The sequence below is a fragment of the Eupeodes corollae genome, chromosome 1 (genome assembly GCF_945859685.1).
Source record: "Eupeodes corollae chromosome 1, idEupCoro1.1, whole genome shotgun sequence".
NCBI classification, from domain to species: Eukaryota; Metazoa; Arthropoda; class Insecta; order Diptera; family Syrphidae; genus Eupeodes; species Eupeodes corollae.
The window spans coordinates 158,778,013-158,797,892 of record NC_079147.1 but is presented as its reverse complement, the minus strand read 5'-3'; the positions used below and the strand labels follow the sequence as shown (position 1 = coordinate 158,797,892).

Below are 19,880 nucleotides of genomic sequence, written 5' to 3'. Positions count from 1 at the left end.
AGTGACAGTTAAGAGAGCCTGAAGAAAGCGAATAATTCATCAATTTTGTACCAATTAACAAATCAGGGGGTCTGTCTGCCTTTTTTCTTGTGACCATACAGTGAAGAGAGCCTGAAGAAAGCAAATAATAAAAATTTATGTTTCTACGTTGTTAAACAGTTTTATGAAAATAATTAAAAGAAAGTTTTCTTGATGTGGATGAAGGACCCGATGTCAGATCCAGTGGAGGGGGCGTAGTTATAATGAGACCCCTCCCAAGAGATATTTTTTAAGTTTTCGTAGAAATTAACTTGAGTTCATATTTTTAATTAATTATTTTTGTTTTACTGCTTTGGACTTTGTCTCTAAAATCCTACTTTTAACTGAGGACTGGACCAAGAACATAATATGAATCTAAAATCCAGTTCTGCTCCAATCACTCAAATTCATTAATTTGTGAGTAATGAAGCTTATATAGTAAAGTTGAATAAGTAAAGATTAGTTAGTATTTTAACGATATTCATTAAAGAGTGGTTTGCTGTCAAAAACAACTAAAAACGCACATAAATAGTACATAAGCTTTCTTAATGTGTTTTTTTCTTCCAAAATTAATTTTCTATTAAATACAAAAGTTTTAAGATCTTAAAATATTAAAGAAATCTACTTTTTGAAATGAATTTGCTTTGGATGCTCTAGACCTAACATTTAAACACGAATTTCAAGACTATAATTGTCCCAAAAACAGCAAAAGTGAGACTTTCGTTAAAACTAATGGCTATTTGAAAAACATTATGTAAGTTTCATTTCTGTTAACTCAACATATAAGCATTGAATCTCTCCAAAACTGAAGTGAAAAGAGATTCTGCAACTTATGTATATTGCCACACTTACGTTTCTTCTTAACTTGATTATTTAGATTAATTTCTTTTTATTAAATTTTTAGAGAAATTATGTACTTAAATGCACCTTTTTTCTTAAATTCAAAAAACAAACATTTTTTCCTCTACAATTTTTAAGTTTTGTTGACTCCTTTAAGTACAATATATGTTCAAAATTGCATTCAAAACAGTACTTTTTAGAATTTGTCTCTTATATTATAACGATAGTAATAAAAAGTCCCGAAAATTGAGTCTGAATAAAATACGTCCAAAAAAGCTCGAAAATTCTTCATAACAGATTCTGTTTTATTTTCCTACGAAAAAAGATCACATTTTTCTGGCAACTTTTCTTAATTTCTGGGTTTTTGAATCTAGATTTGCGTAGCTTTATTCTCATTATTGCCAACAAGAACAAAATTTATTATTAATATAATTAATAAAGCTGTCTTGAAATATGATAACGTAAGGTTAAGGTACACACATATGTAATTTAAATTTTGTCTTTTTCCTTTACCCTGATGCTCCACAAGAGTAAAACCCAATCCAGCTTCTCTTCCGCAATCAATCCATTATTTTTTTTTTGACTGGGCATATTATGTCTTGCCATGAGCAACTTCAAATGTCACATTTCACATTAGAAACGGTTAATCAGTCTACTTTTTTGTTGATTTACTTTTAGTGTCAGTAGTTATTGGTTTTGGGTGAATCCAGAAAACAATAAAGAACATTTTTAAGCGCTGCTCAAAGCTCTTCCTTATGTTTAGTGTTTGACAATGATTACCCCCCCCCCCCCATTCAAAGTCCGTATCCTGTCATTGGTAGGACCAAATAAACCAATGTTATTATGGATTAAAAATCAACTAGTTTTGGTTGATTAGAGAAATTGTATTAATCACAATGATGACAGAATCCGATTAGTAGACTGTTAATTTTTTAAAATTCAACCAATTCTACTTGCTGCTCAATCAATAGATTGTATTTCTTAAACTTCAAAATTACTAGAAAAATTATGTAATTCATTATATACTCATGCGAGTCTCTCATCATAGAGGAAATATATTATATTTCCTTTATGTCTCTCATATACAAGACACGAACGCGGGAAAAATTCTTGATTTGTGACTGAGTGTGAACTGAACCTAATTAAACTATTCTTCTGTCACTTTTTGTATCACTTCACATACGTTTAGTTTTCTATTAAAGGCGCTAATCCATCCAAAATCATAATTTTGTACTTGATTTTTAATTTAAACAAATATACCGCTAATTTCTTAATTAATTTTATCTTAAGTTAACTTCCATCCATTCACTCTCTTTAAGTTAGTTCATCTTACACAGTCGAACATGGTTATTATTAGAGCAATTAACCTCCCAGATGCCGGTCTAGTTTACAGCTCCACCAACACTCAATTGAAGATTGGCGACCGGATCATTGGAACAGGAACTCTTTATTGTAACCAAGAGTAAATACGCGCATCTAATTATGGCGAATATATTAAAATAAAAATAACAAGTTGTATATAGTTCCTTAGAATGGATGCCCACAGATGGCCCCGAAGGTCTATCCATACTCTGGAAACAAATAAGTGTTCATGGAGTCGCACCAAATCCAGTTAAATGCATTTATTTTATGTTGGATCATAAATTAGTATGGGAAGGTGTTTATGGTGATGTCCTCATACCAAATGGTAATGAACTTAATGGAGGGGAAAGTGATGATGATGAAGATGAAGAATCAAATAGCGAAGAAATGACTGAAATGTGGCTTATTCCAAGCGATCCAAATACTGTTGATTCGATATATCAAGCCATGACCGATTGTCAAGCTTTGCACCCAGATTCGGCTGAAAGCATTTCGGGTTCCGAGAGTGATTATATGGATTTTGAATCTGTTGGTCAGGACCGCCAAGACGATGATGATGAAAACGATGATAATGTGGGTGGCAATATGCAGGATTTGAATATAAATGATGAAAGGTTTGCCGATGCAGAAGAGTAAACAAAGAAAATTAAATCACATTGAATTGAATTCCTATTTGAAAGAAAAAAAAGTAATAAATTAAGATTTTTTCTAATTGTTTTTAAGCCTCCTGCACTTAGTTAAATTCTTAAGGGAAAGTAATGAAAAGTCAGATGCATTAAATATAAATGGTTAAAGTAGTTTAGGTTAAAACATAGTTCTTAGAACTCCATAGCTTATTGCTAGACCGGTGCTCTTAGAACGTTTAAATTCACCCATCTTAATTTTGCTCCATATTGGACGAACGTTCGATTCGCTTTTCGTAATAAGGGCCTTAAAATGTGTAACTTAATTATGTATGTACATAAAACTGAATTCGTACAAACATTTTTAAAAATGCTTCTTACATTTTTTCCAAATATTGAGGCTTTGTGCGACATCCGTCGATGCTAACTAGGTACTCACTTAAGATGTTAAGATATACATTTCAAAAAAATTATCCAAATGAAACTGCGAGTATTGTTTCCGCCAACTTGTAAAATATTTCATAGGTAAAGAAGAAGTATTGTGTTGAGTAAAGTGAATAGGTACAACGACAATGTAATTATTTTTTATGAGCGTTTTCAAGCACTATATAGTTTAAATTAAAAATTGAATTGCTTTAAGTGAAATTCAGTTTATGATCTAAAATTGTAAGACCATTGGATAGAACTACATGCCTTAGAAGTGTTTCAAAAGCTAAAATCAACGTGATTAGACACCAACCCCTAACCGGATGTTTTCCTTCCTGCTTCTGTTCTAACTTAATAAATAAATATTCGTCTAGATAAAACATAATATATATAATAATATAGACGAGAAATTTTAAGGTGTGTATCTGATTCTTGTGATTCTGGAGCAAACATAAAACAAAAAATTGGCGTCTAAGCTTGTCTCAATAGCTTTAAAAGTTATTAAAAGTCGAGCCATTTAAAAAAAATTTAACTTAAGAATAAACCGCTACTTGACGAACAAGGGAAAGTTATGCTATTTGAGTTTTTCAAGTCCGTTGGGAACCCCTTAAGAGCATAGGTGCTCTACTAAGCCTACGCGCCAACGTATACGGTTCCCGGAGATATGTTTCAGCTCCCTCCAACTCTTGCCTAGTGACGCTGATTCCGCCTAGACTGTCCTACGCCATGTGCTTCTCGGTCGTCCAGCTCTTTTTCCTTCCTGTGTGAGCGGATTCCAGTGTATTGCTTGGCCTGTAATCCAGTCGTTACCTTTTCGAAGCGTATGTCCAATCCATTGCCACTTACGTCTTCACGAGGTACGCGCTTCAAAAGGTATAGGCTGCACGTTGTTTGCAAACACTCGGTTTAAAACTGAGGGAAAGTGTTCTTTCCACCTTCTGGCTTGCTCATCCCCCCAACTTATCACAAAAAAATCAAATAATATTGAAAAACTATTTTATTTCTGTGACCCTGATTGGTCAACATTTTATCTACACGAATTGAGAAAATAAAAATCACAACTGTGAAGGTGTTATATTAAAAGCTTTCAGTTATTATGGAACAGTTAAGGTTAATGCCGTCACATCAAAATTACTGCAGTTGGGTATAAGGGAATGTTCCTACACATTCTAACATTTTTTGACCCATAGACTTAGCCTTCCAATATGATAATACGCCTATTCACTCAGTGCACATAATAAATGTTTGGACAGAGAAGCAAAACTTGCACTTCCTTCAATAACTGCTGTAATCAACTGATTTAATGAGCTCAAGCTCAAATGTTCCATAATAACTGACAGCTCTCCATTAAAAATACCTTCCTTACAGCTATGATGAAACTTTTAACATTTTCTCAATCATTAAAGTAAAAGTTGGACCCATCAGGGCTATCAAAATTTTACTGTTATTCGCCTGAGAAATACAACTTGATAGAATTCTTTTTCAACTTTATTGGAGTTTTGAAAACCTAAGAGCATAACTTTCCGTTGTTCGCCAAGTAACGGTTTTTTCTAAAGTTCAATTCCGTTAAGATGGATCGAATGGTTGAATTTTTAAAACTGTTAAGTAACTTGCGTTAACTCCGACTTTTTCAAACTAAAAGAAATTAAAACTTTGCAAGTCTGGTTAGTCGTTGTACCCGTGGCATGATGGTTAGTGCGTTGGAATGTCACGCGAGAGGTCTTGGGTTCGATCCCTGCCTGTGCCACCTAAAGTTTTATTCACGGGTACTGCATCTTGAAAAAGTGCTTTCTTAAACTAGCCTTTCGGATTCATCATATAAATTGTAGGTCCCCTCCATCCCTGCAATTACTCACACACAGGAATGGTTGAGAGTTGTAAGTCACTAGGCCCTGGTTCTCTACGGACTGTTGCTCCACTTAATTTAATTTATAAGTCACTGGTCTTTAAGCAATTTAAACACTGCTAAGGCATGTCAATGTAACCATTTTTCTAAAAATTTTAAATTAGGGCTTTAATCTCACTGAAAACATTAAAATTCTTGATTTAATAATTCCAGCACTCTAATAAGCATATACCTAAACAAATAAGACAATGTTGTTATACACTTTGTAAGTTGGCGACGGAAACCCGCGGGTTTATGTCGATAATTTTATAGAGTTCTTTTCGTAAAATCTAAAGGCAACAATTAGCTTCAATAAATGGCACAAAACGTGGAGTTTATTTTTATATACGCAGCTGTTCAAAAAAATAGTTTTTTGAAAATTTTTGATATCCACTCTTGACTTGTTGCTGATTAGCGGTTGTTTTGAATGCAAGCAATGCAACCAAACATTTTTTAAAATAATCAACAGTTATTCTCTCTATGAGGATGCTAACCTTTTTTCATTTAAGTAATGTAATGTTAAGCAGATAAGTTATTTGTGTTGGATAGGATTCTGTGCGTTCTAGAAGTTGGCACATAAAAATAGGTGTGGTCCAAATAAAATCCAAGCTTCTTATAATATTCTTTATTTTATGGTATAAACTCTTGAGGTGGGTTGTTTAAAATCATTGTATTAGCTTCAAACAATTGTTTTTTATTCATTACTGTTTGAATATGGGTCGTAAGGTCAACTGCTCGCCAGAGGAAAGAAAATTAGTTCCTCGACTTAGAGATGAGGGCAAGACTTACAAATTTATAGCGGAGGTCCTAGGCAGATCTCAAAATGTAATAACAAATGCTCTTAAGCCCAGAGGAATACGCGAAAATAGACGCCGGCCGAAAAAACATCAGCTACCACTCACCGCCTCATACTATTTCTAGCTAAATATTATTCTTTTTATTCGTCAAGGACTATAGGTGCTCAAATTGATAATGCTGTCAGTGCACGCTCGATCTGAAGAAGGCTTCAGAGCTTGAATATTCCAGAAAGAATCGCCGGGAAAGTTCTATTCCTTAGGGCTAGCAAAACCATGCTAATTGGAACGAACCAGAGGGCGTACAAAAATGGCGAAATATCTTGTGGAGTGATGAAACAAAAGTATGTTTGTTTTTATCGGATTTAAGGCGACCAAAAAGGTAGGGACTACCACCCCGCTATACACCGAAACTGGCTGTTTTCACTGGTACGGTGTAGGTCGTATATTCCGTTTGAATATCATCTTAACAAAATACGGATATAAGAGTTCGTTAGGGGGTCAATATTTCACTAATGGAAACCAAATGTGGGAAGGGGTTCAAAGAGAATGGTATTCCATACCCCAGCAAACATGCCGAAAGTTAATAGAGTCAATGCCGTGACGTCTTTAAAAAGTTTTGGATAATAATGGAGGATACTCAGGTTATTAAAGTAAATAAAACGAAAATTGTGATAAGATACAGAGGTTGGGCTCGAGGTTATATTCATGAGCATTCCTCGAAGCACGAGTATTACGGTTGAACTGTTTAAGGGGAATGCAGCATAAACTGTTAAAATAACGGTAAAAGAGGGTGAGACAAGAAACATTTCAACGATGTTCACGCAAAGTAAATGTTTTTATGATGGTATTATCACCAATCAATCTAAATACTCTACGTTCAATATTGTCTAAGAGGCTTTCGAAGGGGAGAAAAACTTATTGCATCGCCTTAGAAAACCAAAACATCTTGCGGCATTTTTAGCGACATCGCGTATGTGTTCGTTAAACTAAAGGATGTTGGTGATACATATACCGAGAATATCGATATGTTCAGTCTCCTTGATGCAAGTGCCATCTATGGATAATGGCAAGGGGGGAACATCTTGCTTTTACGATACAAGACAGCACAATGTTTTCAGAGCATTAAATTCCACGCAGTTTTTTGTTCCCCATTGTACAATTCTGTTAGGTCGGAATTTAATGATCTTATCATATTTTCTCATTGCAGTTCCCCATGCGAAGAGAGGGATGTGATTCTGAAAACAAATATGAAAAACTTAGAGTACCATCGTCATCGAAACAATGTATTGGATTAGAAGTTGCAGACAGGAGATCATTAAAAAAATGAGAAAGAGTGTTGGAGATAGAACAGAGCCCAACATTTATGTTGTGGTTTTCAGACTTGAATCCATCCAATACAACTTGAATTGAACCATTCGAAAGGTAATTACTAATACAATGAAGGTGGGATCCAAAAAACCGAAAAAAGCATTTTCGATAAGAAAGCCTGATGCCAAACCATATCAAATGCCTTTGAAATATTAAGTGCAATAATCTTACTTTCTCCAAACCGATGTAAAGATTTGTTCCACTTTTCGGTGAGATGATCCATGAGATCACCAGTCGACCTATTGCTACGAAAGTCTTATTGTCGGTCATTAAGACGCTTTCGAATTTCGAGATATTTCTTGAGCTGATAATTAATCAGCGTTTCCATGACCTCTTTAGTTGATTTATTTTTAACTAAAAATTGAAATTAATATACTTTTGGTTATTTTTTAAAACAATTTTTGTTCAAAACCTTTTCCATCATCAACTGTTTCAATTTTCAACCAGACCAACTAATTTAATTCACTAATTTTTAAAAAAGTTTCTTTTCTAGTCAAAAGTTTGTTAAAGAATATTGGATGCATTTAGCCATTTTTATTAAATGAATGGTATGTAGGACACAAAGATCGCAATAGCAATGAGTTAACTACGAGCCCTCACAACCGAACTCACCATGTCGCAATTCATCATTACCAACTCATCACAACCCATCTTATCATAGCGTTAAACTCATTATACAATCAAGAACAATGATTAAGAAAGTTTAAAATTACATCGTTTATCAAACATATAAGTTATCTCTTTGAAATCGACCAATACTGACTTAGCTCGCTTTCCGGATTGTTAACAAATGTGTTCTACCACCAAAGTCTACTTCAATGAAGTACCGAAAGAAGACAACATTCATGAAGTAGGTCAAACAATTATTTGTTTTGAAGCAATGAATTTTCATTTATTTATCGTTTGTACAAAAATTATAAAACAAGATGTATACTACTTTTCAGTATTAACCAATCCATCGGCATATTGAAATTCTGGACTGTTCTCATACTCACACATATCAAGGGCAATAATACAACTCTCTTTCACCACCCGCTTGTCATCGTTCAAATAGCTATTAAGGATTTTCATACACTCCTCTGTTGCAATCGCTCCTAATGCTTCTGCACACTCATGGCGAACCATTTCGTTTTCACTAGGATCCTCAAGATTTTCTTTTAAGTATTGGATACTGCATGGTTCTTGTAGTTGACCCAAAACAAATGCAACTTCATGTCGAAAAAGAGCACTCTGATCTTTTAAGCCTTCGGTCAATGCTAATACACTTTCTTCAGTTCGTAAGTTTCTTAAACTGAACATCGCACGATATCTATCAAACAACGATTCCTCTGGATTAAGATAAGTTTTCTTTAAGTCAGCAACAGTGAGCTGATTCTTTGTTGGCGGAGAAGGATCCACAGAACGGTATGGATTGTTGTCATCTACAGAGTTACCATCTTTTAGCCAATTCACACGGTCTAGAGCAATTTTACATGTTTCGGCAACTTCTACACATGGGTCGTTAAGGTATTTTTCAAGAATTGGTATAACTTCAGGAACACCAATTGCTCCAAGTGCTTCACCTACAAAATAAAGTACGCTATTGATGTTTTTGGTTGTCTTTCATTTGGTTAAACTTACCTGCTTCATGTCGGACCATTGGTTCTTGCTTGATATCTTCGAGGACTTTAGTAAGAACGCCAATAGCTGATGTATCTTGCATCTGTCCCAAACAATAGGCCAATTCGTGTTTAAGCAAAGCTGAATCATCTTCAAAACATCTACTTATTTCTTCAACAGATTCCTTTCCACCTATGTTTTTCAATGTGAACAAAGCCCGGAATCGTTCTTTCAGGGGCCGATCCTTATTATTCAGAACTTTTCCAATGGAATTAATTTGTTCTAAGGATATTTTTGTCATTCTGAAAGTTAATTTGAACTTTTCCAGGTATTCTTAATTTTTCAGATTTAAAATAAATGGTGAAATGTGATTCGATTCGAATTTTGGATTTAATTTTGACAGATGACAGTTTATGCATTTCAAATTTTTTAGGTTTGTTTGCATTTTTGAAACTTTTTAGTTTTGTTTGAGTAAAAAAATTCTTTTGGCCACTTTATATTTCTAAGATTTCTGAGAACTTTCTTAGAGAGATTGACAGAGTAAAAGATTAAAATATAAAAACCATTCCGTATTCATTTTCAACAAGCAATCAATTTTGCGATAGAGAATTCTAGGATTTCTGACAGCAAAATTAAGAAATTTTATATGATATAGGAGAAAGTGCAGATCAAAGAGATAACAGACGGAGACGCTTCACAAGTGGTCATCTATGAGGCACAAACATCCAAGAGAAGAGCAAAAGCTTCTCCGCTCATTGCGCCGGAGTCATATCAGCAGTTGGTAACTTTATTTTTTGTCAGTTTTTAAAATTTTAAATAACCATTGGTCCTTGTATAAGGAATACCTTCAACTTTGATAAACTTTCGGCCGCAATCATATTGCAGCAGATGGGAAACATTTGTTTGGGCAAGTTCAGACAACATAAGGGACTTCATTTGTAGTCAACTGTATTCCTTGAACATACCTTTTGACCAAGTCAAGTAGTTAAATTTTTAAGTGTCATAAACCTTAAACTCAGAACTTTACTTCTACTAACTTCTACATTCAGTAGACCGTACGAAAACTAACAAAACATTATTTTCTACAAAACAGTTCTCAGGCAAACTACAAGTCCATCCCAATTTTCTTTTCGTATTGTAAAGAAATATTACTTATTTCTTTTCAAATTTGACAAGAAACTCTTTTACACAAAATATTAATTAAAATAGTGCGAAGAATAAATAAATCGTAGAGGAATAAAGTTCAACTTTCAGTTAAAAAAAACATGATCGATTGTCATTCTGACATAAGTTGACTTGACTTGATAGTTAGGGAGATTTTTCTTTACTTACTTTCCCGTCAAGTTTCCAATAAAGTTGCCTTAATTGGACGGGAATTTTTTGGCAGCTGGCCAATCAGATGCTAGAAACTCGCCTTACTTTCAAGTCTCTTATATCGCCTGAACCAGCCCTTTGCCACCTCCGAAGGCGGCACATAATTTTTAAATATTTTTGTAAAAAAAAATGTTATCATATAGCTAAAAATATTCCTTATACAAATACTGTAGTGAACCTTTTTTTAAAAAAATAATTTTGAAATTGATAAGTACTTATAGCATACTCTAAATGTATAAAAATATATATTTTTTTTTAGTACCTCCTTCTTTTATTGGTAAGAAGAATTATTTAAAATGGAACTGGAACTGGTTGACAAGTTCATGTATCTTTCAAAATCATATCTCCCGAAACATATCCCTAATTAATAATTATGACCATGGTACAAAATAAACCTCAAATCCAAAAATTGATCTTGATCTTGTCTCTACCAAGTCTTTGATGCTAGTGTCAAAGTCAGTCCCCTTATAGAATTTGAAACTGTTCAATGATATTTCTTTAAGCGATGCCATACATGTGAATCTGGTTACCTTCCAGTCCTATTTATCTGCAAAACCTGAAACCACATTCAGATTATTTAATAAAGGGGATGAAATGAAAATAGTCTTCATAGATCAATCGCTTTAAAATTAATGATAACCAATGCTTCCTCTTATCGTATGACATCACACTAATGTTATCTAAGAGTAACGTTTTCGATTGGAAGGACATATTTTCAATGACCATAGCTTAAGTGGACGACAAAATATAAAACCAGCCTTCACTAGATCATCATCAGCCTCTAGACTGTTATACAAAAGCCTCAGCCATCATTGGCCTACTAGAGAAAGTTGTTTTGATAGTAACTACTCATCTGAGGTGATGAGCAGCATTTTAAAAACAGAGGTCGAGTTATTAAATCTTAATATTCTACCTCACATAGTATATCTTCAGCAAAAACTGTAATCTATGCAACAAAAGAGAACTCGAAAATATGTTCCATTTTATGGCAGATAGAGCTAGCTTACAAGAAATCATACATCTTCGATATATTATATGGATTCCGGGGTTGACTCATTGTGTTCAGTTTTTCTAATCATACCTTGACCTATTGTAATAGCTGAGTTATCAGATATATTTGATAATTTAAAATTGATAGCCTTTGTGTTTTAAATCATCTAAAATTACAAGATTTTATGTTGCAAAATATCAAAACTGTAATAAGCAAATAATTTAATTAATTCTACATTTTATTTTTTTTATATTTTATTTCTATGTAATGTCATATCCGACAGACGTTGGGCAGGTAACATGAGGGACAAGTTTCTAGTATCTGATTGGCCAGCTGCCAAAAAATTACCTTCCAATTAAGGCAACTTTAATGGAAAGTTGACTGGAAAGTTAGTCAAGAAAAATCTCCCTAACTAACAAGTCAAGTCTACTTTTGTCAAAATGACAGTTGATCATGTTTTTTCATTGAACACAAAGCTGAACTTTATTATTTATTTATTTTCTGCAAAACTTCATTTAATGCTTTCCGTAAAAGGTTTCGTTGTAAATTTGGAAAAGAAATACATAAGTAATATTTCTTTACAATAAAAAATCCAAATCGTGACTTACTTTAGTAGTTTTTTACTATGAACTTGCAGTATAGGTTTGTGAAGTAAGGTCCTGAATTTGAAATTCAAAAAACTAACTAGTCGCCTTGGTCAAAATGTACGTTCAAAGAATGCAGTTGACTGCAAATGAAGGCCCTTATGTTGTCTGAACCTGACCGTTATGACCGCATTCTTAACCAAAATATTGTTATTCTTTTTCTGTTAAATAAATCTACCTACATACAAACATGAGTTGGCCAACTTCAAATATCTCAGTTTACGTGATACTACTTGCATTATTTGTATTCATTAAAAAGATTGGCCATAGAGCGGCATATCAGATCCTTTGGGGCGTAAGAAAGTTTGACATCAGCTCGTGATTAGTGATCAGGATAAGTGGAGCTGGAGGATTTGGAATTAAAGCTCTTTCGAAGTTTCGTTCAAAATTCTATATAAATAAAAAAAGAAAAAGCTATTTCGCCCTTTAGAAACCCCCTCGAATAAGTCACGTGCTTCTGTCTATATTGTTTTTATCTTAAGCCTTACTTACATTTTAGATTACAAATGTTTTTCTATTTAAATAACAACAAAAAAACTTTTTAAATAAAAAAAAACAACATTTATTGCTTCGCCACATGAGCATCATACAAAATTCTCTTCTCGACCACTGATCTGGGTCGCTTCGGCGGCTTAACCAATTCAGATTCATCCATTGGTCGAATAATGTGACCCCTCCTAGTAATTACAGATGGCTTGGTCAACTCCCGAAATGCTGTCTCCGGTACGAAATTCCTTCCAATGGGAGCCCTTATACTGGCTTCATAGTCTTTGACCGTTTTAAAGGGGAATGGAACATCCGAAACAAGATGTTCTCTCAACTTTTTGTTATTGACATTCTCATTGATTCGAACTCGGCATTGAGTGGAATTATCGACGTTCAGTTGGGTCTGTTTTGCAAAGTCCAACACCAATTTCTTTTTATTTTGTTCTGCTCTCTCTGAAATTCCAGTTCCAGCCCAAGAGCCCCAACCGGGCATTGTCAGAGTTACTTGGTCAGCCAAAGCCTTTTTCTCTGCATTCTTATCTCTTCCAAAATCAGCCATTATATCATCGTCTTCGAAGGCATCGTTTATGGTCGCTTGACGGTCAATGGCAACCCCTTCGTCTTCATCGTCAAAGTCAACATCTTCATCACAATTGGTGAATTGAGCCAAAGATGTCTTCAGTTCCTTTGGCTTCACATCGGCGTAATTGTCATGCTTAATTGCATCGACACTTTGACTTACCTTTGCCGCAGAAGGAACTTCGCTTGGTGATAGTTGTTTAGTTGGAAGTGCAATTGCTTCGCCATTTGCCGTCTCTAGGAGTTGCTCATCAATTTCTACTCGATTTTTTTGGTTTTTAAATTTCAAATCTTCCAAGTTCTTCAGCTCATCCTTCGCTTTAGTTGGTCGCTCTTTCTTGTGGCTTTTTTTGTTGCTTTGTTTTTCCAGTTGCTTTTGAAGCTTTCTTTGTTTGTTTGTAAGTTTTTGCAAAACACTATCTTCGGCTTTATCGAACAGTTTGTCGATGCTGTGAATATCAGCCTCAGAATCTACATTATTGACGTCTTCAACTAGCCAACCGTTCTCTATAATGGTATTGGATGAAAGCTTCTTAGCCTTTGTGTTTTTCTTCTTTTTGATAGTTTTAGTTGCTTTCTTATGCTTTGCAGATGAACTTTTATTTATTTCTTGTTTTATTTCCTTTTCAGATTCCTCAATTTCGCCACCAAGACCTGAATCTTCGGCTAATAAGGCCTGATGATTTCTTAACTTTTCCTCGTTATTCTTACGTTCCATCCAGTACTTTCTGTATCCCATCTCAACAGCATCCTCCGGCTTGGCATCGTTCTTCTTGCCATTTGCCTGCATCCAAGGATTCATTTTATCTTCAAAATCAAAGTCCATGGCATTAGTGTCTACTTTCTCATCGTCGTCCTCATCCTCCGAGACATCTTTCTTCTCCGTTAACTGTCGACTCAGAGCCAACTGTTCGGACAAGTCCTTCTGTACATCTCGGTTGTACTTTGCCTTGACCAGGTTATTCTTAGCCCAAGTTCCGGTATTTTTGTGCCTTAAATTGGCACGTTCCAAAATGCGGTTCTTCTCCAAGCTTTGGAGTTTTTCAAGAGCAGCTTCAGGATTTAACTTTTGCAGTGTTTCGAAGTCTTTGAGCTGTTCCTTGAGTTTGTGTTGCTTCTGAAGTCTGTGATAGGTCTTGGATTTTATTTTATTTTGTAACCTTAATTTGGCGGACTTTTGAGATTGTTGCATTTTCAAGTAGAGCAATTCCTGGCGACGTTTTTTGATTTCGTTTTTCGTCGCCTGCATTTTCTCTTTAAGCAAATCGTTATCTGTAATTTTTTCTATCTTCTCGCCTTTCAGGGCACGTAGTTTGGCTTCTGCTTCTTCCACAGCAATTTGCAACTCCGATTTTAAACACAACTGTGGAGGTCTTTTCAGCTTGGCGGTATTTATATACACTGTCTCAGAATCTAGAGGAAATGTTTGGGTTTCAGCGGATTGGAACTGCGCCACGACAGCGTCCCAACGTTGTAATTCCTTTTTGGTCTTATCGTAGTTAATAGAACGCATCAACCGGTCGGCTTGAGGCTTTTCCAGCGGCTTAGGCAAAACCCTACCTGTTTTGGCAACATTTGACAATTCTTTGCCAACATTTACATGTTTGCTTGTCCCTTTCAAGGTTTTCACAAGATCCACAACACTAACAGGGCTTTTGGATGGATGTATTTGCTTGGGAAGCTCTATACGGGGCTTAATTAAATCAAATTCATTTTGATTTGCGGATGGTTCTTTGCGGGCTACTTTTTTAATGTGTTGCACTTTGCTGAGATTGCTCACAGCTTGCAAAAGTTTATTGTGGTTCTTGGAGACTGGTTCGTCATCCGAGGAGTAGTTGTTCTCAGATTCAGACATTTTAAATTAATTAATAAGCAAAAACGTATGCAATTTTGAAGATGTGGTGTAGTGGCTGGTTTGCCTTTTGGTTTCACATGTGTTTCAGAAAAAGCTGTCATTTTTATAAACATGTAAAAAAAGCAAATAAATACAATATCATTAAAATATGTAAAATTTGTTTTAGCTCAAGAAGTTTATCATAAATACCTTAATTTATTTTATTTTGGATAAACAAAACAAAAATATATTTTTGCTAGAAACTCGAGCGACGGACCACGATTTGATTTTGACTTTGCAGTGACAGAAAGGAAATATCCTGAATTTTGACATTTAAACAACAAGCATGTTCGTTTCACCGATCGAAAAATCTTTTCGGTATGTTTGATTAACAATTTTTGTAGTATAATGGCTTGTTTAAGATTTTAAAATGTAGGGTCTTTCAACCAGATCTCTGCTTTCAACGATCGTGGTTAAATATTATGTTCGTGCTTCCATAATTTTTAATCCACAATTTTAGTAAATATAAACATAGATTTAAAGGTTGCATAATATAACCGTTGATTAATATATTTAAAATTGAAGACATGAACTCGGTTGATCGAACTTAGGGAATGTTCAAAGGCACAGTTAAGTAATAGCCTTTTAACACCAAACCCAAAACCGGGTTTGCGGCAAAATGCTTTCGAAAACCCGAAAATCGTTCTCACCGAACATTAAGATGTTTTCATTTGACATTTAACTTTGTTTAACACTGGCTGTCAAATTTTGTATTGATGAAAAACTTTGTGAGTAAATAGTTGTTCTTCTCAAATTATTTGTGAAAATAAAATCAATTCTAACTAATTCAAATTTATTTTAACGTAACACTAGCTCGTCTATAAAAAGAGTTTAAACTGAAGTTCTGGGTACGGCTGGAATGGGCTCGCAACATGAACCAACAAGAACTACAAGCTCGCTTGGATGCAGCTTTACACTTAATTCACTTCAACCGTTCCAAATAATTCACTAAAGAGAAGCTAATTGTGTAGAAAATATATCATAGAATCAAAAACAAACAAAACTGTTACAATCAAAATTAATTGTATTTAAAATATTTTCATCTTCTTTCACAACGAATTCAATCCAAAATATTGAGCCTATGGGGTTGAGATGATTCTGAACGATTTTGTGTAGGTCGTTAAGGCCGGAGCAGAAAGGTCAATTCCTAGTTCCAGATTCGTACCAAAATCACACTTATTCAGAGCGATCACTAAAGCTGTAATGATGGGCTGCAATTTCTCCGTGACTATCTCTTTGGCTTTTTCCTTTAAGCCTAGTACATACTTCCTCGTGAAGTGAACGTTCGCCAGTAGAGAAAGTGAACTTTTGACATTGCTCACTGGTACACACTTGTGAGTACACGTTGTGAACATCGTCAACTTCATCAGTTGAATCTTCAAGTAGGTATTCTATTTCATATGACACCATTTTAACTTTTTTTTTAGAACAACGCGCAAGCAGCCACAAACTTTAAAATGCAGAAACCAAATGTCAAAGCTTCACCAACAGTTCCCGTACATTTTGCACGTGAATTGCCCGTGAACGAAAACTCTCCACTCAGCTTCACGAGCAAGTTCACGGGTGAACAAAAACTGAAATTTGTATGGGTTCACTAGATGGTTCACAAGTACTAGGCTTTAAGGATTTGCCTGGTTTGTCCAATGCACTGAAGATCTTCTTGATGTTGACATGCTGTTCGTCAACTTGCGATAGCCGACTGTTGTGGTTTTATTCGCTGAAAAACGATTCCCACATTGTGGAATGTTTTGGCTCAAGTTTTCCGAGCCCGCTGCGACTTAGCCTCCACCAGAGATTTTCTTTCATACTTATTCTAATCCACAAATGAACTTATTGCCTTTCTCAATTCTCAGGTAGTAAGCGAAAGTTTCGAACATATTTGTGGCGACGACGAGTTAAAAGACTTGGAAACGTCATTACGAACTATGAGCAAGTCTTCCTCGTCCTTGGGCTTGGCACGCCAGTAGCTATAGTGAGTTCCGGTTCCCCGGTTAACAAAAAGCGTTTGAAACTCTGGAGGATCATAAAGAACCACCAGTGCCAAAAATAGCCACCGGGGCTTTTATTCAAATTTTCCCGCAATTTTTTTCTGTTGCCAAGCGCCTCCCCCAAAGTTTCATTTTTTTGTTTTTTTTCAGCCATCAGCTGTTTTGTTTACATTAATTTGAGCGCTGAATGTTTCGAAAAGTTTGTTTGTTTAGTTCAACTTTGAATTGCTACTAGTTTTCGAGAGGTTTTATATAAATCTTGTGGTTTACAGAAACTTATGGCTTACCAAAAATGTATGGGAAAACTTGAGTTTTCGATTTAGGTTTTCGGCGAAAACCGATAATTTCTCGAAAACCGGGTTTTGGACTTGGTGTGAAAAGCCTTAATTAACTTAGAACCTTATCAGAAGATAAAATTCACACAATTATTTCACAATTACTTGGCAGTCTAACAAGAAGATATTGGGTCAAGTAAAACTTACTGGGTGGATGAAGTGATGAAGAGTAAACAGTGCTATCTTCAATGCGACGATGTTCTTAATTTGCTTTTTTTTTTAAATAAAAATGGATATTCTTTTCGATACCCTACATGATGAATTTGATAAGCTATGTACCGTCTTTTATGCAAAGCGAAGTTTGCGCCACATTAATAATTAATAATAATTAATGAAAATGTGCATGAATGATGGAAAGTAATTTAAGTTGTGAAACGGACCGTTAGTTACCAAAATAAGTGAGTAAGCTCCTTGTTCCCGCGAGGTGCCAGTTAAACTTTATAAATTATTAGGAACATACCGAATAAATGTGAACTTTTTTGGTTTCACTGAGAAAACCCTAGGAGCAAAGGCTTAAAAGTACAAATTAAATATTGACAAAGCTCTTTAAGTTCAATGGTTTAGTGAGGTTTAAGCCAGGTAGCAGCTTTATTATCCATTTTGGATTTCCAAAGTAGTTGGCTGGAGTTCAACATTCTGTCAAACTAAGTTGTTAAATTAACTTTTTTAACTATCTTACAAATTGTTAAAACCGAATACAAAAATTGTGATTTTTCCACAGCCACGTATCGTGCTTTAAGAGGAGATTATGGTTTACATAATCGTCCAACTATGCAAGTAATTGGCGGTGTTATTGGACCTCATATCTTCAAATATGTGTCAAATATTTGAATATGCTTGAAAAATTCGCATGGTGGTAATTTAAGTGATGCAGTGTTTCGATTACAATTTCAACGTTCAAACCTTATAATAAAAACGAATATCATGAAAACAAATATTTTATTATATGGCCCATTGTGATACCACATGAATCTTGAGGCTTCCTCCTAAGCTCCATGGAACCAGTTTGAGTCCCTTACGAAACGTGAAAGGCTGATTATGCTGATATGATTAAGATCGTTTAGATCGTTAAGGAAGAATTCTCCTAGGTAATTCTTGCGTTTTTAAGATAAAGCAGGGCATGTGCAAAGAAGGTCAGGAATTGTTTCCTCCTTTTTACAGCTTCTGCAAACGTCATTTGAGAATACGCCTAGTCTCGTGGCGTGTTTTCCTATTAGACAGTGTCCGATTATGACACCTATTGTCAAGCTTGTATGCTATCTACTAAGAGATAGCAAGCACCTTGACCGTTTAAAATCTAGTGTTGGTCAGAGGTTTTTTATGGCCTGTCACATGGGATGGTGTTCCACCTGGTGTTTGGCTTCTCCATAGCGTCTTGCATTAGCAAGAAACCACTTACCTTGAATCAGTTTTGAATCTTTTATTAGCTTTTTTTTTAAACCAGTAAGAAGAAAGAGGCAAACTAATTGACACTATTTAAAATGGAGTGCTAGTCTATATAAATACTCATACAAAACCTCCCTCTAAATTGATTCCACCTCTTTAGATATGCTTGCTCCTTTTAGGTTAGGTGGAAAAAATTTAATTTATTTTCAAACGTCATTTGTTGTTTTTTTTGCTTCAATAAGCTTTGGCGATGGCACCATATAAGTCTATTCCCATCGACTTACCTTTTGTAAATCTCAATATCAACAACCAAACGCAACATGTATATAAACAAATCTTACAACAGCAACGCTTGTGACATCGACATTACTTTACAAAAGTTAAATCAACATGTATTTTCTTCTTTAAAGGTATGCCGGGTTATTACTTTATCGCTGATTAGAACATTATTTGTTTTTTCTCCCGTTTCTTCTTCTACTTCTCGCTATGCGTGTCCTTCTTTATTCAACCAACGCTTTCTTAAACATAGAACCCGATGTTCACCGACTTTCATCGATGAATTTTTAATGTGTCTGAAATTTCACTTCCTTCTGCAAAAAACAAACAAGAGTGTTGGAAATGAACTTGATATTTATTTTCAAAGAAAATGAAACAAAAATTCAACCATTCTGTATAGGAAAAAAGACAAACGGAACTCGTCTCTTATCGACTTATTGGATATTTTCCTTCATTCCCGGCGATTGAAGCTTAAAAAGTTGGGGTTGCCACTCATAGAAAATTGCGTAGTGGAAGAATATTTGGCATAAAGTTGCTGTATTTTTAGTTAAGTAGCCAAAATTAACTAGGCAAATGAGATTTTGTTCTAAAATACGGTTTACAAGCAGATTGCAGTGCAAGCTGTATAAATAAAAGTGAGCACCAACAAATTATTCATCAAAGATAAACATTTAATTTAATTTTTAATTGGAAATGATTTGTGAAAAGTGGTTGCATTTCGTTTAAATTTTAGTTACTCAAAAGTCACAATAGCTCGTATAGGAATAGATTGCTATTTGACAGATTTTTTGTTAGATGAAAATAATGACTTTGAGAAACTTAATTTCTTAAAGAAAAAAAAAGTGATTGATATAAGTCGCTCTACCTCTCCTTTGAACTTTTCTATTTAATTAGCAAGTAAAGATTTTTGTTTTTCTATCACAATACTCTTTAAAATGTTTGCGAAAACTGGTGTTCTTTTCAATTTGATTCAAAAAACTGTATATAGTTTGAACTTAAAATTATCTTT

General features: G+C 34.7%; 4 protein-coding genes across 4 annotated transcripts in view; 2 read left to right on the top strand and 2 right to left on the bottom strand.

The window, feature by feature from the left end:
• LOC129953686 (nucleolar protein 16) overlaps positions 1-19,880 on the top strand; it is a 77,376-nt gene that overhangs the window by 50,741 nt on the left and 6,755 nt on the right. The window lies entirely within an intron of this gene.
• LOC129953685 (methylosome subunit pICln) lies at positions 2,025-2,932 on the top strand. The gene is made up of 2 exons (XM_056067016.1): positions 2,025-2,320; positions 2,382-2,932. Exons 1-2 carry the CDS (start codon positions 2,202-2,204, stop codon positions 2,854-2,856), a joined length of 594 nt encoding a protein of 197 aa, XP_055922991.1. The 5' UTR covers positions 2,025-2,201; the 3' UTR covers positions 2,857-2,932.
• Positions 8,166-9,328, bottom strand: LOC129953682 (deoxyhypusine hydroxylase). Its single transcript, XM_056067011.1, has 2 exons — positions 8,940-9,328; positions 8,166-8,881 (listed from the first exon to the last, which is right to left on the bottom strand). The coding sequence occupies exons 1-2, from the start codon at positions 9,217-9,219 to the stop codon at positions 8,253-8,255; spliced, it is 909 nt and encodes a 302-aa protein (XP_055922986.1). The 5' UTR covers positions 9,220-9,328; the 3' UTR covers positions 8,166-8,252.
• LOC129953676 (U3 small nucleolar RNA-associated protein 14 homolog A) lies at positions 12,472-15,141 on the bottom strand. Its single transcript, XM_056067006.1, has 2 exons — positions 15,037-15,141; positions 12,472-14,941 (listed from the first exon to the last, which is right to left on the bottom strand). The coding sequence occupies exon 2, from the start codon at positions 14,845-14,847 to the stop codon at positions 12,490-12,492; it is 2,358 nt and encodes a 785-aa protein (XP_055922981.1). The 5' UTR covers positions 14,848-14,941; positions 15,037-15,141; the 3' UTR covers positions 12,472-12,489.

What these genes read in the sequence shown, in the direction of transcription:
- LOC129953685 (XM_056067016.1), top strand. Translation starts at nt 2,202, where the DNA reads ATGGTTATTATTAGAGCAATTAACCTCCCAGATGCCGGTCTAGTTTAC. An exon ending in ACTCTTTATTGTAACCAAGA is followed by an intron (nt 2,321 to 2,381) that starts GTAAATACGCGC and finishes AGTTGTATATAG; the next exon opens with TTCCTTAGAATGGATGCCCA.
- LOC129953682 (XM_056067011.1), bottom strand. Translation starts at nt 9,219, where the DNA reads ATGACAAAAATATCCTTAGAACAAATTAATTCCATTGGAAAAGTTCTG. An exon ending in AATGGTCCGACATGAAGCAG is followed by an intron (nt 8,882 to 8,939) that starts GTAAGTTTAACC and finishes TTTATTTTGTAG; the next exon opens with GTGAAGCACTTGGAGCAATT.
- LOC129953676 (XM_056067006.1), bottom strand. Translation starts at nt 14,847, where the DNA reads ATGTCTGAATCTGAGAACAACTACTCCTCGGATGACGAACCAGTCTCC.